Genomic DNA, 27,155 nt, shown 5'->3' with positions numbered 1-27,155 from the left:
TAGTATGTGTCATACATGACATTAATAAGGTCTCTATGCTATGATACAGTGCATTATGAAGACATTATCATACACTGATATTATATGCATACGATAATTTCTACAATACAATCTATTTTTAGCGTTTTTATATTATTATGGAATGGGACAGAGTACTTCTGAGCCTTAGTACCCACCGGATCCGATATACCAGCAGCAGTAGCGCGGTTCTCCCAGCAGATGGAATTCGAGTGGACACTGTTTATGAGGGCTTAAACCCCAGCCGCTAATCCCGTTGCTAATCCTGGCGCAAAGCGGTTAAGCACACCGTCCTGGATCAACACGCGTCGCCTCCGCTCCCCCCGTCCGCAGTCCCTACTACTTTTCCCTCCAAATTTCCGGTCTTCACGCCTTCCTCCCCAACTGCCCGCCCCCCTTCCGCCTCCACTTCCCCTCTCCTCCCCATTGCTTCCGATCCCGTAACCCTAAACCCATCCCCTACCACCGCGCCGCTCCTCCGTCTCATGTACGATAAGTTCTCCGCCTTCTATTTTTCTGATCGTTTGATTGTGCATTAATCTGATTCTTTTCTGTGTCCCATAACCATAAATCAATCTGTGTCAGAATCAATCTGAATCTTTTCTGTTTCTGTGCGGAGATTTTCGCTGCATTTGTTGATACCCTGTTTGATTGTGCGTCGTGTCTTTGATCGTGCCGTCGTACAATCTCCGCAGATTGCTTTACCCTCTACATCCCCCATATAATTTTCTTGGGTAATTTCAACAAATTGTGCGCAACTCATATCAAATCTGTCCGAATTGTTGGGTTTTCTGATTGCACGCGAATTTCCTTATCAATGTGGCTCACTCTCCGCCGAACCCTAGCTACTGATTCTGATCCGAACTGATTCTGACGAAACCTAACCTTTTTTTTTTTGGCGAATGCAGTGATAGACTCGGAGAGGATATATGTACAGGAACCAGTTTAGGCCGGATCGCTTCAACGACAACACAAACGCTGCACGAAGGACCGGCCGTGGCTGCATTGGTGGCACACACCATTGGGTGGTGTCCGGTGGCCGCGGCAGCGCGGCTCCGGGCACACGGCTACGTTCACCGCCCAACCGGAGGTGAGGGACTCAGGCTTGTCAAGCGTGTTAATTAGGGCGTTGTTGCATGAGTATGACATGTGGATTGCATTTGCAGCGGAAGGCCTGGGACCGTGCAGCAGTACCGACCGAGGTCGCCAGCGAGCGTGGTGCCCCAAGGGAATGCAACTAACTACACTCCCGTTGTGAGTGCTGCTGATGAGCACACGGAACCAGTGAATCGAGGTGTGATACACTCAAAGTTCAGTTTTGTGGCTCTTTTTATGTATATGTTTGTAGATATATGCATGAATGTTGTGCACAAAAGAGGGTTAGGCATTGAGACATGTGTTGTAATTTTGTTTTGCTGCGGAAAGTATTGAAATATATTTTTCTATACCCCTAGACCCTTGAGCATTGAAATTTGTGCTAATTAATGGCTATTATAGGATTGATTGACGATAAAGTAGAGACTGAGATCATGAGACTGTTTTGTGGGTGCGTATGTGCGTTTAGTGCAATTTTGTGGCTATATCTTTCCTTGTGTATTTGTAAATGCACGCATGACATGCACAAGAGAGTGGATCATTGGAACATGTAAAAAAAATGCTGCTGAAATTATTGAGATATTTTACGTGTAGCTCTAGACCTTAAGCATTAAATTTGTACTTTATGATCTGTTCTGGCAAATATTGATGACAGTGAACTGAAATCATCAGACCGTTTTTGTTGATGAGATGGTGAACTGGGGTTTGGGAGTGTTGCTAACACTGATTTCTTACTGATGATTTCAATTTGGCATCTTTAGGGTCAGTGGAGAGCCAGAAATCTCCCAATGCACCTGATCAGAGTGACGTTGTGAACTTGGAGTCTGCTGAAGGAGTCAGAGCAGAGGATTCTTCGATGCCAACAATACACTCAGAAGGTTAAATTTGTTCTATTTCTTTTGGAGAATGACATCAAGGAAGTTCTCTAGACTTGTGTAACTTTTATTGTAACTTCTAATGAGATGGTATATCTTCTTGGGTATATTGACCACAGGGTATTCATCAAGTGCATTTACTCTTCAGTTTGGAACTTTAAGCCCAGGAGTCATCACCAAACAAGTATGCCATATCTTGGATTGTATTATGTCGCTATTAATTACTCTATCCGTCCCAAAAATAAGTGTCTCAACTTTAGTACAACTAAGATGCTTATTTTGGGACGGAGGGAGTACATTCCAAAGCTCTGCAGTGGTTAACACTTTCCCTTTGCAGTGTATTCCCTGCTCAACCTCGGCCCCTCCAGACCTGAACGAGAAGAAACATGAAAAGGTCCTCTGATTTATCATCTGTCATCCTACCAGATGTTTTTAGCTGCAATATACTATTTTTTGTTGCAATGAACTATCTTCCAGCTAACACTATCAAAACATTACTTGCATTATATGTATATATATTTTTCCTTCGTTGAATGGCAGGCTCTCTAATTAAGCAAACCAGGATGCTAAAAACCTTACAGTTAATTGGTGCTTGAATTGTATGCTTCTTATCGCACATGTCAAATTGAATACAATTCTTCTGTTCATAATACTGTAGCCATACACTTGTGCTGCTGTTGTAAATCACCATTCTTTTGCGAAGCCATCGGATGGTGTGCCTGCATCTTTGGATCATCACGCTTCTCTAATTTGGGATTGAAGTGTTATATGTAAGCATATATCTGCCTTCCTACTTGCATATAAAACTTACCTTCATATTTGGCAGTGTCAGGCACACCATGGACTATTATCTGACGAGCCTAATGTTGTGTCCATGCCATCTGCTGGAGAGCAGCAGAAGCAAGAAACAAAAGATAACTTGATTATCCGTAGTCAAACTGATTCGATCGACACGTATGATAGTGTGCCTGCTATGGTTTCATCTAATTCCTGTGTGCTAGCTGGCCCTGTGTTGCCTCATACACCAGGGTTGTATTATGTTGCTCCAGCCGAAAAAGTTAGTGTCTCTGCCAAGTGTCAACTCGCTTTCAGTTGCTTTCACAATTATGTTGGAACATTTTAACAAGACCTTGTGCTTGGTCTACAGGTGTCTATGGATTCATGCAAGGTGTTCCCTAGAAATCCGTCTTCCCCAACGCATCAGCAGTGGCAAAAACAAGACACGAGGAAAGAAGCTACCCAATCTGATACTATGCACAAATATCCTGCTTCGAATCCCAAGATGAGTGTGCAGATTCCACCTCCGTATACTCCCAGCATGGCACCACCGTCGTTTATGCTTCCAGTAAATGGAAGGCCGCTGCCTGCGGCTTTTCAGCAGAAACAACCTCAAGTGCCTGTTGAATTCAGGGGCCAGGGTGTGCCGATGGGTAATGCGCCTCATGTACCACCATTTTTTGTTCATGGTGCTCAGGCTCGCGCATTGCAACCGCCAGCCTTCGTTCACCAAGGACAGGGTTTGGGATGTGCACCTCCAGCTTGTCCTCACCTTCCTCAGCTGGGCAACATGAGGATTACGCAAGAGTTACCGCAGCAGCAAGCGAGAAGTTCTGATGAACAGAAGAGACCTATCAGGATAACTCATCCAGACACACATGAAGAACTCATGCTGGATAGGCGTGGTCATTCCTATATAGATGCTGCTTCTGGAGCGATGCCTCTGCATCATATGAACCAGCCAGCTCAGCCTGTCACGACATTTCCGCCCCTTCACGAGGTGTATTACCAGCCGAACATGTACAATACAGGACATATCTATCTTCCTACTACCAATGCTGTTCCTGCTTCAAACAGGCAAATGTGCCCCAGAGTGCAGACCCCAAGGCATAGCTTAGACCCCAATATTAACAACCAGGCAGTTACTTCTATCAGTCCTCCTATGCAAAACCCATGGCTTGGTGCTAGTTCCAGGCTACCAACCAATTTACGTTCTGCTTCAGAAGTCTCCAGTTCGAAAGGCTTGCTGCCATCTGACGTATCTTTTCCAGGTCAAGGTGCACTAAAGCCACCCACTATCTTCCTTGCTGAAAATAATGAGTTATCATCTCAGACAGGCACACCTACCTGCGCAGTAGAAACTCCCACGATGTTACGGTATTCTGTTGAATCTGCTTTGTCAAGTCAGCAGAGAGTCCACAAGCTTGGGCTGGAAATTTCTCCTCAGCCTGAAAAGTTGGTTTCAGAAGCAAACCTCAAACTTCCAGCTGCAACATCTGGTCTAAGTTGCAGTACGAGTCCTCAGTCAGTTTTAACCCAGCAAGCACAGACCGGTTCAGCTTTAGTAGATCGTGTTACATCAATTGCCGGACCTCAAAATATCTCGGCCTGCAAATTAACTTCGGTGTGTGTAGCAAGTGGTACCTCTTCTGTTGAAGCAAAATTGGAATCATCAGCAGTACCATCAGCAACTTCATCATCTGGTGCAAAGGGCCAGCTATATCATATTGTGCCACAATCTGAAATGATTCTGGATACTGAGAGTAAGAATTCCAAATACGATGGCAATAGCATTTTAGGGAAGCCACCGATGATGTATACACAGGAAACTCTGCCACCAAAGTCTCCAACAACTAGTATATTTACTGAAAGTCTTAAGGCCAGAGTTAATCATGTCACTTTGCCAGAAACTTCTGAAGCAAATTGTTCAGCTCCTTTGCAAATGCAAGATCTGATGAGAGAAGAACACACGGTAAATGCTGAGGTGACGTGCTCCAAGTCTAAGGCAGAACAAGTTGATATGACCATGCATATGCCAAGTGCTTCTTCTGGATCGCGCAATGGTACTGATGTTAGTAAATTGGTGAATGTTCCTACATGTGCTGAATCGGGTGATTTGCATCTCTCATTACACATTGGCAATGTTTCACCATCCGATAAAAACAACGGATCTTCATCAGATGTTCAAATTGGATCATGTTCTCTGAATGATAGTATACAAGACAATGAGAATATTCCCATGATTATGGCTATTGCATCCAATTCAACTAGCGCTCACAAAAAGATTGAACGTGGAAGTATTGATTCAGTGGTGTCGAATCAATGCTCTGTTGCTGCTGCTTCAGTGGTGCAAACAAAGAAACCTGTCTTGGAAGCATCCAAACCCAAAACTACGCATGGAAGAAGAAAAAAGAGAAAGGAAATACTCCCCAAGTCTTCTGATAGTGCAGAAGAGGTTGTTCAGAGTTCTTTGACAGTTGATAAGGAGATTTGTACACTAGATGCTGAAATGGGAAGTTCGGCAGGTAGTAATGATAACCAGAACAAAAATGATATTTTTGACTGGGAAGGTGATATGGAAATCTCTAGAGATAATTATGGTTATGACCAGAAAAGATACTCTAGAGATTTTCTGTTAACATTTGCTCAGAGCTGCGTTAATCTGCCTGAAGGTTTTAAGATTGGGTCTGATATTCACGATGCAATAATGAACGTTGGTAGTGAACATAATCCAAACCGGGAAAGGACAAAAGATCGAGTTTCAACTATTTCTCAAGCTAACCGTCATATGGGCAGCAACAAGCTTAATGACAATAACTGGAGAAAATTGCATCCTCCTTTTTCTGGACGTGATCCACTTTCTGGGCGTGGATCTTCAAGGAAGGGCTCACAAAACCAGTTGCCCAACCAGTATAATGGCGAGATCCTCTCCAGAGCTATGAAAGAAGTAGCATGTCAGCGCAGCATGTCACGTGGTTCTGTTGATCAGAGGTGGCAACATAGAACTAATCAGGCTATGTCATCTCCATCTCAGGTATCTATGCCAGTTATGCACAAAGCTGAGAAAAAATATGAAATTGGTAAGGTATCTGATGAGGAAGAGGTAAAGCAAAGGCAGCTGAAAGCAATTCTCAATAAGTTGACCCCACAAAATTTTGAAAAACTTTTCGAGCAGGTCAAAGCTTTGAATATTGATAACATTATTACACTTAACGGTGTCATTTCTCAGATATTTGACAAGGCCTTGATGGAACCCACTTTTTGTGAGATGTATGCTAGTTTTTGTTTTTCATTGGCTGGTGAACTGCCAAATTTTGTGAAGGATGATGAGAAAATCACCTTTAAGAGACTTCTTTTAAATAAATGCCAAGAAGAATTTGAAAGAGGGGAGCGAGAGCAAGCTGAAGCTGAGAAGACTGAAGAAGAGGGTGGAATGAAACAATCTGAAAATGAGAGGGAAGAGAAACGGCTCCGAGTACGGAGGCGCATGCTAGGGAACATCCGTTTAATTGGGGAACTTTACAAAAAAAAGATGTTGACTGAGAGAATAATGCATGAATGCATAAAAAAGCTACTGGGTGAGTACCAACACCCAGATGAGGAAGATCTAGAGGCATTATGCAAATTGATGAGCACGATAGGGGAGATGATTGACCATATCAGGGCAAAGGTGCATATGGATTTTTATTTTGACATTATACAGAAGCTATCTGCAAATTCAAAGTTATCATCCCGTATAAGATTTATGCTGGAAGATGTGATTGATCTTAGAAACAACAAGTGGAGGCAGAGAAGGAAAGTTGAAGGGCCAAAGAAGATTGAGGAGGTTCGAAGGGATGCTGTGAAACAGAAAATGAGCCAATCAACTAGGGTAGGTTCTTCCCCTAACTATAACTCATCTGCTAGCTCCATTAGCTCATCAGCAAGACCAGGGCCTCCACCAGATTATGGTGTTCGAGGATCTTCTGCTTCTCGTGGATCCTCTCAGGTTCGTGTATATGGATCCCAGAATGTTAATCTGGATACTAGATACCAGACTTCAAATAGAGCCATGTCAGTTCCACTTCATCAAAGGCGATCTGATAAATCCATTCGACTTAGTCCTCAAGGTGACTTGGGAAGAGAAATGTCAATTTGTGGGAAGCCACCAGCTTCAAATGACATTTTGCCAGAGGTTCCTTTGAATAGTCATCATGGTCAAACATTAAAAAGCTCGAGACAAAGTTCATTTACAGGATCAACAAGTAACCAAACAAATTATCAAGCCACTGCCGGTGCTCCTAAAATTCAGTCCTGGGGAACTGCAGATCATGCTTTGCCTATACTAGTGACCACTGCCAGCCCTGTCGGGCAAATGCATACACCCTCCACTGCCATGAATGATATTTGTTATGAAGCAATAATATTACCGGAAGAGATTCTTCAAGAAAAAGCAATATTAACTATAAAAGAGTTCTACAGGCAAGTTTCAGTTCCCGTTTATTTTTTTAATTAACTCGTGCTTGTCTTATATCCTTTAGAATGCCTGGTCTTATTGTTTGTCTTGTTGCAAAAACAGTGCTGACAGCTACCTGTCTATTCTTAGTACCCAAGTTTTGACACTTCAGCTTTTATTTCCCACACGCTTGTCAAATTGGTTAATCGGCTAAATATTTTTTAATCCCTGATATTGATTGTAAATGTACTACGGCAGTAAGCATGAAATCCTTGTGGCCATTAATTATTTTACATGGTATGCAACAATATTACGGATTCACTTGAACTTTTGACATACTCTAATAAGACCTTCGGTTACTCTCTCCTTCAGTTGGGTAAGCATTTCATCTGCTTTTAGAATTTATCGTCAGAGAACGTGGTTTATTTTGTTTGTTCATCTGTGTTTTTTCGTTACTTTTTTTTGGCAAAGTAGTCACAACAATATTCTGTAAATTGAAAACAAATAAAATGAGCATTTGGGAAGAATTACATGTTCTACTTTAGTAATAAATCAGGAAAAGGCCCCAAATTCAAGCCAAGAGGGCTTAAACTTGGGTGGTGGGATCATATACTTCAACTTCTAATGTCCAATGATCTGAATGCTACAGCCCATTAAGTATGATTATGTGGTTATTCTAAGATATTGTTACATGGATATATTTTTCTCAATCTACATTTGATACCTTCGGTTGCGAAAAACATGGTTGACACTAGCATAACTTTTGGTGTTCTCCAGTGCCAAGGACGAGAAGGAGGTGGGCCTGTGCATGAAGGAACTGAACGCCCCCAGCTTCTACCCTTCACTTGTATCGCTCTGGATCAACGACTCGTTCGAAAGGAAAGACCTTGAGAGGGAGCTCCTGGCCAAACTTTTGGTGAACTTGTGCAAGTCACAGGAGAGCTTGCTGAGCGAGAGGGTGCTACTCCAGGGGTATGTATGATCCATCTGCTCACTAACCAAGCTTCCCCTCTGTGCCACTGGCTGTCAAAGCTGCTAACTAATATAAATGTCTACTTCTTGTGTCAGGTTCCAGAATGTTCTTTCAACCTTGGAAGATGCGGTGACCGATGCTCCGAAGGCGACCGAGTTCCTGGGCCGGATATTCGCCAAGGTCATACTGGAGGACGTGCTGTCGCTGACGGAGGTCGGGGTGCTGCTGCAGGACGGTGGGGAGGAGCCGGCGTCGGACCAAAAGCTTGCCTCGGAGGTTCTAGGGAGCATGCTGGAGTCGATAAGGGTGGAGAGGGGCGACTCCGCCATGGACGAGATCAGTGCCAGGTCCAAGCCGCACCCGGAGAACCTCAGGCAGCCTGGCCTGTGCGCCTGACCAAAACAGCCAAGCAGGCAGAAAATGGGTAGTAGTAGATCCGTAGCGTCTTCTTATGCTAGTTTGCTGGATCCTAACCTTAGGTGACGAAGCATTTTGTTTGTTGGTTCTCACTTAGCTGCTACTACCAAGTTACCTACTATAGACGCACTTCCGTCAATATTGCTCTTAGCCTTGTGTTTATGTCGCTAAGGGCTTATTCGGTGAACGGGACTTCAAATCATAGAAATGGGAAAAATTAAAGGATTGAAATGCCATGTCCACTCTAATCCTTGGAAAATTTATATGAGGGTCTCGCCAAGAATATTAAAAGTCAGGTCAATATGGACACAATACTCAGGAATCCTCCAAAAATCATCGAAACCAAATTAGCCCTGCCTGCTTTATCTTGTGCTGACCTAACAGCGGTACCTACATGGCTGGAGAAATGCAGGGAAAATCTGCATAAGTGGTCTGACTCTTCTGCAGAAATGCAGGAAAAAGTTGTGTACACGACCCGAAGTGGTCGGACTCTTCGCAAAAGGGAGCTACGGACTGCCCTTTTTTTACTGGCAATGTACTTACCAATTGGGGCTCTGAGCAAACCAACAATAATATTTCACAGATTATCACATCCATGACAGCACATGAAGGTAACTTTCTCTGGGGGTAAACTTTCCATACAAACTCAGTTGCAGGTGAAGAATAAGAATAGCCGGATCGAATGTTTCATTCAGATTACCATTACCATCACATTTTGGCAAAGGAACCTAATGTAAAACAAAATGAAAAATACACAGCAGAGACATAACACTGTTATGAACTGCCTTCTTTTAACAACTGCCAAACTCAAATATAATGAGTATATAAAGAACATGATAGGAACCTACTACACTAAACAAACCACAAGCATCAAATCAGAACGTCAGGCGAGAGCGAAAACGCAGGACAAGGGAGATCAGCCAGGGGTCAGGTCGGTTTCGGTGAAGCCACGGGTAACCAACTGAACCAAGTTAAACTGCGCCACGTGCACAGATGAGCAGCTTGGAAGTGCTGTGTGGCGCGACGTATCAGACAACTCTGCTGTGAACCTTTTGCACCTTCAGTCTTCGAACTTGTTATGGCTTATGAAGTTTGAAGCCAAAAACCTTGGGGACGTACTGCTGTGACGGTTTCTGGGGCTTCAAATGTGGGTACGTCATCAGAAACAAGTGAGGAAACGTTGTCCCGAAGTAAGCTCCATCAATGTCTACATAAGAGTCAAGAAGAGAACAGAGCTAGGCAACCCTCATTTTTCCAAAGGAGAAATATAACTCCTCGAACATGTGAAAATTTTAAAAGAAGCAGTTTTCTTGTCTATCACCTGAAAAATCATTCTCCAAACCAGTCTAAATGTGACAGTGTTTTAACTATCTTCTGGTTGAGGTTAGTTCCAATAAAAGCAAAAACATATCAAGATAACTACAGATGTGGGAGAGAATGATAAATATTATTTTGGCTCATGATATGACTAATTATGAAGGGTGTCAATTCAGTGTAATTGATAAATTCAAAACATTCTAACTGAACGTATTGTTGCAAGCGAAAGATACAAGATGACTGTAAAGTATGCTGACACTTAACAGTTTATCTACCAACAGGAGATCAGAATGTAGGCATTTGAGTTCAAAGGCACATGCTTATATTCTAAGTAAAAAGGATACTGCTTTGATATTTGGATCTCGGATAGTAGAGATCTTCACACTTTGGGCAGTAAATTTTGACATTACTAGAGCGGGGAATGTCCGACTGGCCAACTGGAAGGCATGGCTGGCCGCTGCAGTGCACTCTTGGACATCTGCCAAAGTCATAATTCTTGTATTTATCCAACTGCACAAAAATAAGATGAGCAAATAACCAATTAATTACCGCACTAAAGCTTAACCGTCAGAAGACAACTTATTAGTACTGGAGGGAGAGATCAAAAGCTTCACCATTGCAGCCAACCCTTTACTTGTAAGAATATATCGAACATGAATCAATCCATAAAGCATCTCAGCAGCTGATTCAATAAGTTCATTCTGCTCTTCTGTGAACATATCACCTGCGCATTACAAAAATCAGTAAATCATATTTGTAAGAGCGTTGTAGAAAGTCAGCAATATTAAGCAAAAACAGTTGGTAGAAGAGAATGCATGATAGCCCCCTTTGTAAAGGTGGGAGACGGAAGACTTCCCTAACAATATGAAACCTAACTGGATCAAATCCCCAAGTAAATAGCAATTTATCACTATTTCCCTTACAGTACGATCCTTATTCATATACGGTGGATATCCTTGCTCGATTGCCCTGTGCTATGCATGCACATGATAGGAATTATAACTACAATGAGGTGAGTGGTGGCACATTTAATGTATTAACCATAACTGATTTATACATGCTTGGTTTGATTGCAGGCCAATAGTGAGGAAACAAATTTACTAATGCACCATGTAGTTTTTTCAAGAACTCTTCTGGGGGTGCAACGCTGGACGCCAACAAGGTCATGACCCCACCTCCCCGGTTCGATTTTCGCTTCTAATTAAGGCGTGTCCCCTCTGGGGAAAAATCTACTTTTTCTATGCATATAATATCACTTCTAGATATGGCCATATGCATTGCAGATTCAGGTGTTCTCCATCCGGTGAAATGCATCTTTGCTTAAGACACAATCAAGTCAAACAGCCTTGCTCCTCAGCCAAGCCAAGAGAAACAGCTGATCAATCAACTTCTGCTTGCATGCACTCATCCTAGCAGCCTTCTTCGGTCAAGCTTTGTCAAAACAGGCGCAACACACCCAAAAAGCTCAGCTCCAGCTGTTGACTGGTGAAACTAGCTAGGGCCAGGGCATAGTAAACAAGGCAGTTGTAAACTTGCAATTTACTGCTTAGTAACCAATTGAACAGAGTTTTAACATATTCCAGCTATCTATCTAAGTTATAGACAGCATACAGGTATCATGATTGTTTAATCTTCCACAACACTTTTCTCTCCAAATTGAAATATCAAACAGAAAAAATAAGTGAGGTACCATGTGAAGACTCGACATCCAATATCAGATCAAGAGCATATTCATAATATGGAACTTGACCGCTTAGCCCACAGAGATTGAAATCGTCTTGTATGTAATCGTCATCAACTTCACAGAAAAACTCATTGCCTCGCAAGCTACAGAACCATGAAATCCACGATGTATCCTCTCCATCAGAACCACTGAGATCTGATTCTTCACTGTCAGTATCCGATTCTCCTGTAAGGCAATCAGCAAACAAAGATTACTACTAAAACAGGAAACACCAAGAACAACCCCCAAGAACATTTATTGCAGCAAACTAAGTCAAAACATGTAGAAAAACATGGTGGCAGAGAATAGCATTAAGCAAATATTAGAAAGACAGATTTTCGTTCCACTGGGTAACAAATATAGATCATATAATTCCAGCAATAGCCAAGGCCAAACTCCATAAACACCAGTTACACCACGGATGCAGTGCAGATTCCGCAACCTCATCTCTAGCTTCATCTACAGTGGGTACCCACATGTATCAGAGTTAGTGCCCCTATCTCAGGCAGTTAGTGCTACCTATGCATTGTATCTGCAGGTTATAAAATCTAAATTTTGGAACAGACTTCAGTCGCAAGAGACATCATGAACGATGAGGTGCGGCTCTATGGTAGAATAGGGAAGTGATGAAGACTACAAATTACCATATCCATAGCTAATTGTGGCGGTTCTTTATCCATAATGTGGTTAAAGAAACATAGCAAAGTTATTCTATAAGAGCAACAGATACATATTATGATGTCAGAATTTCTAGTAGTCACCCTGTTCAACTGATATGAGTCAGGCAAGAAGGTAAGTGATTTGAAACACTGCAGGATGTATGGGCATTCCCTTTTTATCTTTTCGTCGTGCCAATCTGATGCACATAAATTACAGTCATTTTCCTCTTTGGATGACCAACAATAGCTTACAAGCAAACATATGGTGCCCCCCTAACCACGAAAAGCAGTCTTCTAAAAGGTGCTGCCATACCTACCTAGCCAATTTATCCTGCCTAGGCGGCTACATAGGTTCTGGTTTGCCACACGACCAGCACTAAACACTTCGGTGACTGCTGGAAAATTGCCCACAAGTGCAAACTGAAAGAAAATTCAGTGAACATGCAAACAAAGTGGGTTTGATAACATGCCAAAGTAAATGGATTGCCCTTAAAATCACTGGCTCGCTGCTAGTGCCTTTTAATGGTTATATCAGATTAATAATAGCTATATTTATTAATGAATTATGATACTGATCTCAACATTAGAACGTTTTCATGTCGACACCGCATCCCATGATCACCATGAATTGCAACATCCCATGATCACCACAATTGCAACATCCCATGCTTATCTGCTTCGAGGGAACCATAACTAGAAATCTACATCAATCAATAATAGTTGCATCTTCGAGCTACCTAGCAGGCAAGCATAAGTGCATAAAAAACATATGGAAAAGAAAATTTTGGCATTCCTGCTATGAAAGCTCAACGATAAGATAGTATGAATGATTTCACAAGAGTGACCTGACAGTTGGACGCACAATTATTCCCTTGTTCGTGCACAAATACTAACACACAAATTCTCCCTTCTACAGGCTAACCCCCACACTCCTCAAGCTACAAAGCGCAATCAGTTACCACGGAAGGGCACGATCTCCCAATTAGGGTCTCATCCAGATGGAGAACACAACTGATCTATGAACTTATCGCACCAAGAAAGCCATAGACCCGTAGTACAATAGCAAAATAAGCAGACAACATAAGATAACATGCTGCGGGACAGAGCTCACCATCGGACAACTTGCCCTTGGACATGGCGGTGGATCCGCCGCCGGAGCGGGGCACCTCCGGCTGCTTCCCGGCGGCGATCCGGTCCCTCTCGCGGCCGCCGGAGAACCCCCAGGACGTCGACGGGGAGGACCTGTCCATCGCCTCGCCTATCCGCTTCCTTTCGCCGGCGCCCCCAGCCGCCGCCGAGACGCCTCGGTCCCTCTGCATCTCCTCGCACCCTCGCCCTCCTACTCGTGCCTCGTCCCCCGATCGCGAGGCGGGCTAGGAGCCGGGGCCGCGGTGCCGGGAGGAGGAGGCGGGGAGATCAGGCGTGCGCTCCGGCGCTCCCGTGGAGGCCTCGGGCGGAGGACGCGAACGGTAGGCGAGAGGTGGGGAGGAAGAGTACGGGGGCTGTTTTGTAATTCCGACAAACTTTGGGGAGGAAGATATAGCGCATGCCATGATGTATGTGCTCATTGTGCTGGGCCTTTGTATTGCAGTGCCGGAGGCTTGGAACTTGCCGTCCTCGAAGGCTAGAAAGAATTGGCCTTGGCAGCACTACCCCTCAATTTTGATTGCGCATAGGGCGATGCTAGGCGCCGGGCGCACCGGCCGAACAGTTTCGGCCGGTCGCGTCCCGGCCACCCGATGCAGCCAACTAGAGCCGTCTGATCTGCCTTCTCCCTTTCACGTTGACTTCTCTCTTCTTCTTCTTCCGCGCGTGCCACCCCGGCCGCCCCTGCCGCCAGCCACCCCCCCTCACCTGGACCTCTTCCCCCCTCCCCCTCGCAGTTCCACGCTGCTGGATGCGCTCTTCGTCCCCGTCGCCGTCGCAGCACCCCCTCCCCGCGCGCGTTCCCGGCAGGAAGCCGTTGCCACTTTTCAAAAAACGCAGCCGCCTTGAAGCACACCAAAGCCCCTCTGTCAGCACCTAGCAGTCGCTGCGTTGTCGTGTCGCCGACGCAGCTCTCAATGTCGTCGCTTGCCACCATTGGCGAGTCGGGTTGAATCTTTTTCTATCATCGGTTGAAGCTTTTTCTATGCCGATTGAAGCTTTCTTCGCACATTAAAACTTTCCGCCGTGCCGATTGAAGCTTTTTTCACCTAGGGTTGAAGCTTTTTTTGTAAGGGTTGCAGCTTTTTCTGTGTCCAACATTTTGGTTGCGAAAAATCCTCACGGCTGCGGGTTGAAGCTTTTGTCAAAACGGTTGTAACTTTTCCTCTATTCCGTTGTTTGGTTGAAGCTTTTTTATCTACTGGATGTAGCTTTTTGCGTCCACGGTTGTAGCATGGGAAAACACTGCTCGCAACTCTCCCCGATGCCGTGGTTGCAGCTCTCTCCGGTCGCCATGGTCGTAGCACGGGGCACCTCGGTCCCCCTCCACGACGTTTGGCTTGCCGCCGCTTGCAGCAAAAAAAGGGGGAAAGAGGAGGAGGAGAAAGGAAGTGAGGGAGAAGGAAGAAGGGGGAGGTGGGAACACGAGCGGGGCTGCAATAATGCGGGGGCTTCGATCTTCCAAGCTACATCCATGGCCGACGGCGAGCTGCTCACGTGCTGCAACGGGAGAGGCGAGAGATGCGTGCGTTGTGGGGCGAGATCCGCGTGAGGTTGAAGAAAGCAAAGAGGATAGCGTGGGTGGCCCCGTGTCTACGTGTCGCCTGGTGGGTGGCTGGGGCGAAGCGCGCGTGGATGCGTCCGGCCCAAAGTTCGGCCGGTGCGCCGCGCCCAATCGTTTTCCTTGCGCATATGCATTAGTTTTTTTTCCTCAAAAAAATCACATTTTTTTCCAGTTTTCAGTTTCAGGTTGCGAGTAGAGGCGCAAAGCCACTCACACACGCTTGGTCCGATATACATTTTACTTTCATCTTACTAGCTCTTAGCAGCGCTGAAGAATTTTTAGTTAATATGTTAATATGTGCAATTTAGGGCTGAGTTGGACAATAAACACTAGAACGATCGGTCGATGCAGCAACTAATGCATGGCCACACATTCAATTTCGAATGCGTGCATCCATCTGTCCATGAAATACATGTTTATCCATCCTCTCGCATTAGGGTTTACTACTCCCGCCACACCTCTGTGACGTCGAGAACCTCGACCTCACTTAAAAAAAAGACATGTCCGTGACATTATGACCCGAATGACTTCCATGATGATAATTGCGACAAAAACACATATCTTCATAGATGTGATGGGCTCCTACTTCTATGACAAAAAATTATGACAGAAAATTGACTTTTCGTTCTGGGTGGACTGAGGAGCACCTGCATGACATTCTTTGGACCGTCCATGACGTAAAAAATCGTGGTAGAAGTGAGGGCGAGAACATTTTCGGAGATTACCCAGTATACGGTGGGCAGTCGGTGGGTGGTCGGGCCCGAGCGATTCAGCGTGGTTTGCGTGTTTCTCTCGTACGCGCGCGTGTGCGGGTCCTTCGCTAACTGAACCCGAGCGAGCCCGTCGCTTACTGAACCCGATTGATCGATCCCTCGTGTTACTGAACCCGAGCGATCGGTCCCTCGCACTACGTACTAAACCCGAGCGACCCCTCGCACTACTACTGAACCCGATACGTGTTGACCTAGCCGGTTGGTTGGCTATGGATGAACAGTCTCCATTACTGCCGCGCGTGTATGCCTCACCACAGCCGGATGGGGTTGGATGAACAGGCCCCCGTGGTAGTAGGCGGTTGGCGCTAGATGAACATGACCCAGAGGAGGTCATGCCGCGGTACGTCACACCCAGCCAGTTGGGTGTGGATGAACATGACCCCGTGGAAGGCTAGGCCGTGTGCGATTGGCGCTGGATGAACATGACCCTGAGGAGGTCGTTTTGCGGTACGCTACACTCCTAGCCGGTTGGGGTGGATGAACAGGACCCCGTGGAGGAGGGCCGTAGGCGGCAGATGAATAGTAGCTCGTGGAGGCCGTAGGAAGTTGACAGTGAATGGACAGTATCCCATGAAGGCCGTTTTGCGGTACGCCACGCCCCTCTGATGAACAGGACCCCCGTTTTGGCCATAGGCGGTTGAACAAAACGTAATTTCGTCTGTTTTGTGATACGCTACACCCCCAGCTGGTGAACATGATTCCGTTTCGGTCATCCAACCCCAGCCTGTTGGCGCTCCTTGAACAGGACCCGGTTGTTGCGTACAGTCATCTTCACATATGCTAGTACGACCGGCTACATATACGTGAGTTTGGCCGGCCGCTACATGAATACATGGCACGTATTTTTGCACTGTGGTTGTACATACGAGTATACGATTTGCATGACAATGCGTGATCTGCTACGTCGGGGGCCAAATATCCTAGTAGGACATGTGCCGCTCCTTACTCGGTCACGGTTCATCATTATAGAGAGACCGACCAGTATGCACGTGCACGTTTGCGATCCGACAGATAACACTGCGTATGCTTCGACCTGATAGGTCCCAGCTGTCAGGCCGAGAAATCATTCTTTCGCGTAACAAGGAGGCACTTCCTTGCGTGTGACCATGTAGTTGGTGGGTCCAAACTGTCAGGGGGAGGAATCATTCTTTTTGCTCGTAAGGAAGTACTTGCTTGCGTGCGACCATGTAGTTGGTGGATCCCGGCTGTTAGCGGGCGGAATCATTCTTTGCGTGTAATAAGGAGGCACTTTCTTGCGCGCGACCATGTAGCTGGTGGGTCCAGTTGTCAGGGGATGGAATCATTTTCTTTGCATGTAATAAGGAGATACTTGCTTGCGTACGGCCTTGGACCTCGTGGGTCCTAGCTGTTAGCCTCTCCACATACAGTCCTCTTCCGATGGTTGTCGTTCGTTGACCACGCCGCACCGAGAGCACCAAGATGGTTGATATGTCTCCATTGTATCTACTTTTCCAAATACTTTTGCTCTTGTTTTGGACTCTAATTTGCATGATTATGAATGAAACTAACCCGGACTGATGCTGTCTTTAGCAGAATTACCATGGTGTTACTTTTGTGCAAAAGCAAAAGTTCTCAGAATTAGAAGAAACTTTGCAAAGATTTTTTATTGAATAACTAAAAGAAATACTGAAACGAAGATCCACCGAAGGGGCCACCCGTTGTCCACAAGACAACAAGGCACGCCTACCCCCAGGGCGTGCCTTGATGTCTTGTGGGGCCCACAGGCGGCCAACTGACCTAATTCCAAGCCAATATATTTTGTCTTCCTAAGAAAATAAAAATAAAAATAAGTTTCATCGCATTTTACGATATATTGCTTGGCCGGATAGCCAAGAGTGAGATGGTTCTTGAGATTAGAGATGTTGGTTCATCACTATTCTAGTAGTTTCATATCATGCTTAGTTATTGCTTCCACATCATAGTAGTTGTTAATAACTTAACCTGTTAATGCTATGTTATTGTCTTGCCTTGATGCTTTTGGTTGTTGTGAGCTTGCAAGTACATTTAATGTACCGACCTGGCGTGTCATGCCAGATTGCAGGTGATGCTGTGCTTGATTGTTTGCTTGTCGAGGTTACGGCGCGTGCGAGCTAGATCGTGTCCCAGCCAGAGTCCCTGCGGAGTGGAGTTCACCACCTTCGTCGTTGTTCCATTGCTAGCATAGAGCTTCCTTAGCAGGCGTAGTGTCGCCATGCTAATGTGATCCTTTGCAACATCAGACCCTTGTACCTTATCCTTTGTAATAAAGAGCTGGTTTATTCTATGCCGAGCAGTGTCGTATTCCAGAAGACTTACCTCGATCTCTGGGCTGGAATACGGGGCGTCCTGGTTTCTCTGAGCCGGGGTGCCACAATATGCTAGTACGACCGGCCACATATACGCGAGTTTGGTCGGCCGCAACATGAATACATGGCCCGTATTTTTGCATCGTGGTTGTATGTACGAGTATACGATTTGCATGACAATGCGTGACCTGCTATGTCAGGGGCCAAATATCCTAGTAGGACATGTGCCGCTCCTTACTCGGTCACGATTCATCGTTATAGAGAGACCGGCCAGTATGCATGTGCACGTTTGAGATCAGATAGATAATATTGCGTACGCTTCGACCTGATAGGTCCCAACTGTCACTTCCTTGTGTGTGACCATGTAGTTGGCGGGTCCAAGCTGTCAGGGGGAGGAATCATTCTTTTTGATCGTAAGGAAGTACTTGCTTGCGTGCAACCATATAGCTGGTGGATCTCAGCTGTTAGCGGGCGGAATCATTCTTTGCGTGTAATAAGGAGGCACTTTCTTGCGCGCGACCATGTAGCTGGTGGGTCCCAGTTGTCAGGGGACGGAACCATTTTCTTTGCACGTAATAAGGAGACACTTGCTTGTGTACGGCCTTGGACCTGGTGGGTCCTAGCTGTCAGCCTCTCCACGTACAGTCCTCTTCCGATGGTTGTCGTTCGTTGACCACGCGGTGAAGGAAATATGCCCTAGAGGAAATAATAAAGTTATTATTTATTTCCTTATTTCATGATAAATGTTTATTATTCATGCTAGAATTGTATTAACCGAAAACATAATACATGTGTGAATACATAGACAAACAGAGTATCACTAGTATGCCTCTACTTGACTAGTTCGTTGATCAAAGATGGTTAAGCTTCCTAGCCATAGACATGAGTTGTCATTTGATTAACGGGATCACATCATTAGGAGAATGATGTGATTGACTTGACCCATTCCGTTAGCTTAGCACTTGATCGTTTAGTATGTTGCTATTGCTTTCTTCATGACTTATACATGTTCCTATGACTATGAGATTATGCAACTCTCGTTTACCGGAGGAACACTTTGTGTGCTACCAAATGTCACAACGTAAATGGGTGATTATAAAGGTGCTCTACATGTGTCTCCGAAGGTACTTGTTGAGTTGGCGTATTTCGAGATTAGGATTTGTCACTTCGACTGTCGGAGAGGTATCTCTGGGCCCACTCGGTAATACACATCACTATAAGCCTTGCAAGCATTGTAACTAATGAGTTAGTTGCGGGATGATGTATTACGGAACGAGTAAAGAGACTTGCCGGTAACGAGATTGAACTAGGTATTGAGATACCGACGATCGAACCTCGGGCAAGTAACATACCGATGACAAAGGGAACAACGTATGTTGTTATGCGGTTTGACCGATAAAGATCTTCGTAGAATATGTGGGAGCCAATATGAGCATCCAGGTTCCACTATTGGTTATTAACCGGAGACATGTCTCGGTCATGTCTACATAGTTCTCGAACCCATAGGGTCCGCACGCTTAAAGTTCGGTGACGATCGGTATTACGAATTTATGTGATTTGATGTACCGAAGGTAGTTCGGAGTCCCGGGTGAGATCGGGGACATGACGAGGAGTCTCTAAATGGTCGAGACGTAAAGATCGATATATTGGACGACTATATTCGGACATCGGAAAGGTTCCGAGTGATTCGGGTATTTTTCGGAGTACCGGGGAGTTACGGGAATACGGGGAAGAAGTATTGGGCCTTAATGGGCCTTAGTGGGAAGGAGAGGCAGCAGCTAGGAGGTGGCGCGCGCCCCTCCCAAGCCCAGTCCGAATTGGACAAGGGGTTTGGGGCGCGGTGTGACGCCCCCGATTCAATCGTACACTAATCATACACGCAAATGTGTATGATCAAGATCAGGGACTCACGGGAAGATATCACAACACAACTCTAAAAGTAAAATAAGTCATACAAGCATCATAATACAAGCCAGGGGCCTCGAAGGCTCAAATACAAGTGCTCGATCATAGGCGAGTCAGCGGAAGCAACAATATTTGAGTACATACATAAGTTAAACAAGTTTGCCTCAAGAAGGCTAGCACAAACTGGGATACAGATCGAAAGAGGCGCAGGCCTCCTGCCTGGGATCCTCCTAAACTACTCCTGGTCGTCGTCAGCGGCCTGAACGTAGTAGTAGGCACCTCTGGTGTAGTAGGAGTCGTCGTCGACGGTGGCGTCTGGCTCCTGGGCTCCAGCATCTGGTTGCGACAACCAGGTAGAAGGGAAAGGGAGAAAAGAGGGAGAAAAGCAACCGTGAGTACTCATCCAAAGTACTCGCAAGCAAGGATCTACACTACATATGCATGGGTATTTGTGTAAAGGGGCAATATCGATGGACTGAACTGCAGAATGCCAGAATAAGAGGGGGATAGCTAATCCTGTCGAAGACTACGCTTCTGGCCACCTCCATCTTGCAGCATGTAAAAGAGAGTAGATGGTAAGTTCACCAAGTAGCATCGCATAGCATAATCCTATCCGGCGATCCCCTCCTCATCGCCCTGTTAGAGAGCGATCACCGGGTTATATCTGGCACTTGGAAGGGTGTGTTTTCTTAAGTATCCGGTTCTAGTTGTCATAAGGTCAAGGTACAACTCCAAGTCGTCCTGTTACCGAAGATCACGGTTATTCGAATAGATAAACTTCCCTGCAGGGGTGCACCACATAACCCAACACGCTTGATCCCATTTGGCCGGACACACTTTCCTGGGTCATGCCCGGCCTCGGAAGATCAACACGTCGCAGCCCTACCTAGGCACAACAGAGAGGTCAGCACGCCGGTCTAATCCTAAGCGCGCAGGGATCTGGGCCCATCGCCCATTGCACACCTGCACGTTGCGTGGGCGGCCGGAAGCAGACCTAGCAACCTCCATTACAAAGGAAGTCACGTTACGCCGTCCAATCTGGCGCGCGCCGCTCAGTCGCTGACGTCACGAAGGCTTCGGCTGATACCACGACATCGAGTGCCCATAACTGTTCCCGCGTAGTTGGTTAGTGCGTATAGACCAAATGGCCAGACTCAGATCAAATACCAAGAACTCGTTAGGCGTGTTATTTTGAAGTAACCGCGGACGCCGACCAGGGCCAGTCCCACCTCTCTCCTAGGTGGTCTCAACCTGCCCTGTCGCTCCGCCTCAAAGTAACAGTCGGGGGCCGTCGGGAACCCAGGCCCACCTCTACCGGGATGGAGCCACCTGCCCCTTCAGCCCCCATCTCCGAACAGTATCATAAGTAATGTAACAGTATAAAGTATATAGTATATGCCCGTGATCACCTCCCGAAGTGATCACGGCCCAGTAGTATAGCATGGCAGACGGACAAGAGTGTAGGGCCACTGATGGAACACTAGCAACCTATACTAAGCATTTAGGATTGCAGGTAAGGGTATCAACTGTAGCAACAATGACAGGCTATGCAACAGAATAGGATTTAACCGAAAGCAGTAACATGCTACACTACTCTAATGCAAGCAGTATAGAGAAGAATAGGCGATATCTGGTGATCAAGGGGGGGGGGGCTTGCCTGGTTGTTCTGGCAAGGAGGGGTCGTCAACACCGTAGTCGTACTGGGTAGCAGCGGCGTCGGTCTCGGTGTCTAACGAGAGAAGAGGGGGGAAGAAACAATAAATATAATGCAAACATAAGCATGACGATGCATGACATGACAATGAGCGGTGCTAGGTGTGCCCTAACGCGGTAATAGGTGATACCGACGAAGGGGGGAAACATCCGGAAAAGTATCCCCGGTGTTTCGCGTTTTCGGACAGATGAACCGGAGGGGGAAAGTTGCGTGTTTGCTATGCTAGGGATGTGTGGCGGACAAACGGGCCGCGTATCCGGATTCGTCTCGTCGTTCTGAGCAACTTTCATGTACAAAACATTTTCATCCGAGTTACGGTTTATTTTATATTCATTTTTAAAGATTTAAATCAATTTATAAATCAATATTATTAATTTAATTCGAAAATGGCATTACTGCATCAGCATGATGTCATCAGTCAACAGAGGTGTTGACTGGGTCAAGCTGACATGTGGGTCCCATATGTCATACTCTGTTTATTCTAATTAGGGTTTAACGAATCTAATTACTGCCTAATTAATTAACAATAGATAGTTAGGTTACCTAAACATGATTAATTAAGTTAATTAATTACTTAATTAATTAATATTTTATTTATTATTATTATTTTTAATTCTTGTTTTTTTATAAAACGTTCCAGGGGCTGGGCCCACATGTCATATGCCCAGGGGGCCTAACAGGCGCACGGGTAAGCAGGCGCTGGGCGTGTGCGCTGCCCAGACCGCACGGGCGCACGCCCAGGGCCGCGGCAACGGCCACCGTAGGGTCGGGCACGCGCCGGCCGACGAGCAAGGGGCCGCGGGCGAGGAGTAGCAGCGTCGGGGAAAACCGGACGCGAGCGGGTGGCCGAGCACGGCAGAGCAACGTGGCAGGGGACGGGCGGCGTGGCGGGACGAAGGCGATGGCCGGAGCGAGCAACTGCAGGGGAGCCGGGGCGGGCTCGCCGACGCGAGGCGCGGCACGGGGCGCCAGCGGGGTGCCGGCCCAGGCGCGGGCGCGCGGTTAGGCGCGGCGTGGGATCCCGCGCGAGGGCGAGCAGGGGAGGCGCCGATGCGGGGCGGCAGGCACGCCGACGTCGAAACGTGGAAGGGGAGTGCGAGGAGAGGGAGGCCGTGGCCTCACCGGCGTTGCAGAGACGAGGGTCGGCGAGGCTCGATGGAGCCTTTGGGGAGGAGGACGGGGACGACAGCGACGTAGAGGAGGAGGTCCGGCGAGGAGGAGTCGAAGCGAAGGACGGCAGGGCAGCTCCGTGAGGCAGCTCCGACGCCGGCGGGGCGGCGCCGGGCGGCGGGATCGGGTCGATCCCGATCTGGATCACAGGAGGAGAGGGGAACGAGCGATGGAGACGGGGAGGCGGCGTCGATGATGGAGGATGGCGGGGTGGCTTCGGCGGGGTGGTCTGGCGAGGGGGTTCTGGGCGGCGGCATCACGGGGTCGGGGGCACTGTTGCCCCGATCTCGATCCAGACGGGGGAGGGAGAGGAGGAGCGAGGCATGGGGGGAGTGGGTGGACCGATCTAGGTCATGGGGGAGTGGCGGGGGTAATGGGGGCGCCGGCTCGGCCGGCCTGGTTTGCCCAGTGGCCAGCTGGGCCGAGGCCCAGCGGGGAGGGGGGGTTCTTTTCCTTCTTTTTGTTTGTTCTGCTTTTTTTATTATTCTATTTCTTTTCTGTTTTCTTTTATTTTTGTTTTATAAAATTTAAAAGCGACAACTAATTTGGTGTTATTAAATAGGTCACAACCCCAAATACTTTGGCACTTTAAATAAAGTATTTTGCATTTGCCTATTACTTTAAAAGCACTTTAGATAATTGTTTTATCGTCGTTTTAGTTTATTTAGTGCATCTAAGTATTTTATTAAAAGATGATTTCTTCACCAACATTTATTATGGATTATTTGACACATTAGGAACAATTTAGTTTTGACTTTTGAAAACTTTAATTGTTTTGACTTTGATTCAAACTTGAATTTGGATCGGTTCTAAACTAACGCGAGATTATCAACAGTAATCGAGGTGACATGGCATCATTACCAGAGGGTTACTGTAGCTTGATTACCCGGGCGTCACAATTCTCCTCCACTACAAGAAATCTTGTCCCGAGATTTAAGAGGTGGAGTAAGGGGAAGGAATTGATTACGGAATTCTAACGGATTTTCTCGGTCTTGGTTGCTCTTCTCGAAGAGGTCGATCCATTACGTTGAGGTCTTCATTTCTCCGCTTCAGGTCATCATGATGAAGTCGTCATCATTCCATCGGGATCTCCATCGTACTTACGAAAGAATAAAGGGTGGGTATTCCGGGAGAACGGACCTCTACAATGTTTGCTTATCTAGCAGATAACATCAGGGAAGGTGGCGGAAAGTAACTCTCGAATTGAAACCTTAGACATTATCGAGAGCAAAGTGAGGAGGTATCATGAGAAGTTTCGAGCGGATAGACAATCGTTCGTCGCCTAAAACAGAGTGTGAAAGGGGTTCAAGGCAACAGGAATAAGTATTGTGTCTAATACCAGAATTGATGATCACAGGGAAGGTGGCTTGTGAATTACATACGAAGCCAAGCGTGAGGAATATCTTTGGAAACAGGGTGTACAGGAGAGTCAGGTTTCGATCCTGTGGAACTGTGGGTTATGGGCCCACCATGTGGGTTAAAAGTAGGAAGGGCGATGACGTCTTGCACGATCATGTAAGCAAGGCATGTCCGAGGTTAGCATGTGAGTTATATGTCAGTAACAACGTCGGTACCAAGGGTGAGGGATGAAGAGAACCATTTTCCTGCTCGTTGAAACGAGGCGGACCAATAGGCAAAGTTCTCGTCCATCGGTGGTTACCGGAATGTCATCAACAATAGTAACAGGGTCTTACTGACAGAGTTGTACACCGAGGTGTTTACATAAGCAGGAGAATATTACTGCTCAGATCATATAGATCACAAGAAAGGTTAAACCAAATAATGGAAAGGAAAAATATGATTATCAAACATTTCAGGGGTATATCCTTCCCAATGATAAGTAGAGCATGATATCCGTGACAGGATATAATGTAAAAAAACCTTTAGATAAGGGGAGAGTAATTTCATGACAATACCCATACAATGGTGTTTTGGATAATTGTTAAAGAAAAGATAGCATTTTGCTTCAAATGTTCTTATTGAAGATCGGAGTAACACAGACATGCTTCGAGATAGCTTTGACAAGGTCTTCAAGCAAAGGTAAGACCTTGGATACACAAAGGATCCATCAGGAAAAACTTATTAAACAAGTCATTCAATTTCCTCATGGAAGAATGGTTAACCTTGTTAAGAAGGAAACTATAACACTAGGTCCTCCGGCCAGGTGTGCTAGGCATGACATCACCTTACCGAGTCATAAGAGGACCAATGTTATAACTCTTGAAAGTATGTTCCAACCATCATATCTAACCGAGATTCAGATCTGATTGGTGTCAGGATACCTCAGACTCAGGATGCCTGAGAAGAAAAGGTGCGACAAATTGACGAGAAGACATTATAAGATTCTCGGGAAATGAACTATGGAAGCGAGTTCCGAAACAAGAGTTCATCAGTAAACCAAGGAGAGGACGAGGAGGTGACTGAGGGACTCAGCGACAATTCATCAAGATTTTCGATAAGATGGATCTCCACAATTATGTGAACAAGGAGATAACATTTGTCGGATCAAATGATATAATGATGTATGCTCAAGGAAAACATACCCAATTTAAACATTGGTTGAAAGGTGCACCTGAAATATGGGCTTAGGTAGCATGACTGATGTTATAATGGTGATTCGATAACCAATGGTCTAAGAATGAAATGTCGACCATTAACTTCAAAGCAATAGGGTTGCTAGAATTTTGAAGTCGCACAGCATAGTTCAATTGTCGGTTTTCCGGTTAGAAACAACACGGGGACCAAGGAATGAACGGAGATGGCAGGAAGTATCACAAGTACCAAGAATTCATAATAGGTGGTGAAATTCTCACGACATTCTTGGCATAAAAGGTGGTAATACTCCAAGGTAAAGAAGAACAATTGCTGGATAGCAAGAATCTTAAGGTATAACACAAAACATAGACAAGTTTGTGTTGAACAGAAGGCAATAAAGTGGTCGATGATAACACAAGTCATCCAGAGCGAAGGGTGGTATTTCTCATCAAGAATTCAATAGATATTTTGGAAGAGCTCAGGATGTTGATGATGTTCACGACACATTTGTCGCGAGATTCCATGAAGATGTAATCGATCGACGACAACATCAGATCAGAGGAATGATGAAGCGAAAGGTTATTGGGACCATGGGTACGACATCAACTCGGAATCAAGCTAGCTGTTCGAAGTGAACGATAAGACGAGGAAGATCGACGTAAGCTTAGCTCACCGTCAAAATTTATGCTCCGGGAAGAAGGACCAGGTAGCATAGTTAAAAGTTTACATGATAATGATATAGCCGATAAGGCTTGGAAATGACTTGAAGGATTATTAAACTTGTTAGCATTGAAGATCTCTAATCCTCGTTGGATCGTAGTGCGGACTCGATTCCGTTATCGGTGTCCTTGAGTGTCTAACAACTCAGAACCCGAGGAAAAATTGGAATCGGTGAGAATAATAGTAGATGAAGAACTCGTAAGGAGTTATGTAGTTCCGTGATATTCTTGAGATACTAGAGGGGTAATATCGACGACAATCCAAAGTAGAGGTTGGACTGGGGTATTGCTTTGCAGAAGACAATTACTTCAACTTGTCCGAGAAATGGGATCAAAGAAGAACAATATGGTCGTTACCACGATTGCAAAAGCCGGATCCCAGATATAAGAACTTATACCAAGGGAATAATTAATTTAAGAGAAGCTTTAATGGTAAGATCTACATCGTGTCCATGGGCATGAACACAAGTTCAAGGTCGACTCCCACTTCTTCAATGCATAACCTTTCATTCACTGCTCTAGATAAAATGATTTCAGTGTCAAAACCTACCTGGTGAATTACCAGAGGAGTATGACCCGTGAAAACTTTCGAGTTCACATAGATTAAGGAAGGCATAGGTTCAACCCATGGGGCATCTTAGAAACATATACCACAAGCTTCAAGAGTAAATATCACCAGCTCGAAAGCAGAGCAAGGTTGAGAAAGTAGAGAATACAATTATCAAAGGCATTATGTATCCGAGGGAAGGCTCACAAGGTTATTGAATATGAAGGACGTTGTCGGATAAAATCCATTAAAGGATCTGCCGGTCCATAATGGAGCTGATGTGAGCATCGGCACACAACCAGAGGAAGTAACAATGCAAAGGCATTGGATTATAGAAATAACTGACTAATCCAGAGCTCAAATGCAAAGTAATTATGATTTTCAAATCAAGGGATTGGAAGCAATGTTCTGATTAGGGATGGATAAGTTGAATAGCCTTAGGGGTACAATTGACAGCAAATAGATTGGTCAAGAACAAGCTCATGTT

At 45.7% G+C, this 27,155-nt stretch overlaps 2 protein-coding genes across 2 annotated transcripts; one reads left to right on the top strand and one right to left on the bottom strand.

Moving 5' to 3' along the window:
* Positions 1-381: 381 nt before the first annotated feature.
* Positions 382-8,807, top strand: LOC109756365 (eukaryotic translation initiation factor 4G). The gene is made up of 10 exons (XM_020315215.4): positions 382-505; positions 927-1,108; positions 1,185-1,312; positions 1,875-1,991; positions 2,108-2,172; positions 2,326-2,382; positions 2,815-3,045; positions 3,136-7,226; positions 7,978-8,172; positions 8,269-8,807. The coding sequence occupies exons 2-10, from the start codon at positions 948-950 to the stop codon at positions 8,567-8,569; spliced, it is 5,346 nt and encodes a 1,781-aa protein (XP_020170804.1). The 5' UTR covers positions 382-505; positions 927-947; the 3' UTR covers positions 8,570-8,807.
* A 440-nt stretch (positions 8,808-9,247) lies between these two features.
* Positions 9,248-13,837, bottom strand: LOC109756364 (casein kinase II subunit beta-1). The gene is made up of 5 exons (XM_020315213.4): positions 13,401-13,837; positions 11,598-11,816; positions 10,522-10,631; positions 10,252-10,417; positions 9,248-9,797 (listed from the first exon to the last, which is right to left on the bottom strand). Exons 1-5 carry the CDS (start codon positions 13,606-13,608, stop codon positions 9,667-9,669), a joined length of 834 nt encoding a protein of 277 aa, XP_020170802.1. The 5' UTR covers positions 13,609-13,837; the 3' UTR covers positions 9,248-9,666.
* Between the last annotated feature and the right edge of the window lie 13,318 nt (positions 13,838-27,155).

This window comes from Aegilops tauschii, chromosome 2, assembly GCF_002575655.3.
Source record: "Aegilops tauschii subsp. strangulata cultivar AL8/78 chromosome 2, Aet v6.0, whole genome shotgun sequence".
Classification (NCBI taxonomy): domain Eukaryota; kingdom Viridiplantae; phylum Streptophyta; class Magnoliopsida; order Poales; family Poaceae; genus Aegilops; species Aegilops tauschii.
This window is presented reverse-complemented; position numbering and strand designations above follow the sequence as displayed.

What these genes read in the sequence shown, in the direction of transcription:
- LOC109756365 (XM_020315215.4), top strand. Translation starts at nt 948, where the DNA reads ATGTACAGGAACCAGTTTAGGCCGGATCGCTTCAACGACAACACAAAC. An exon ending in CGTTCACCGCCCAACCGGAG is followed by an intron (nt 1,109 to 1,184) that starts GTGAGGGACTCA and finishes TTGCATTTGCAG; the next exon opens with CGGAAGGCCTGGGACCGTGC. An exon ending in GAGAGGGTGCTACTCCAGGG is followed by an intron (nt 8,173 to 8,268) that starts GTATGTATGATC and finishes TTCTTGTGTCAG; the next exon opens with GTTCCAGAATGTTCTTTCAA.
- LOC109756364 (XM_020315213.4), bottom strand. Translation starts at nt 13,608, where the DNA reads ATGCAGAGGGACCGAGGCGTCTCGGCGGCGGCTGGGGGCGCCGGCGAA. An exon ending in CAAGGGCAAGTTGTCCGATG is followed by an intron (nt 11,817 to 13,400) that starts GTGAGCTCTGTC and finishes ATTGCCTTACAG; the next exon opens with GAGAATCGGATACTGACAGT. An exon ending in GTAAAGGGTTGGCTGCAATG is followed by an intron (nt 10,418 to 10,521) that starts GTGAAGCTTTTG and finishes ATTTTTGTGCAG; the next exon opens with TTGGATAAATACAAGAATTA.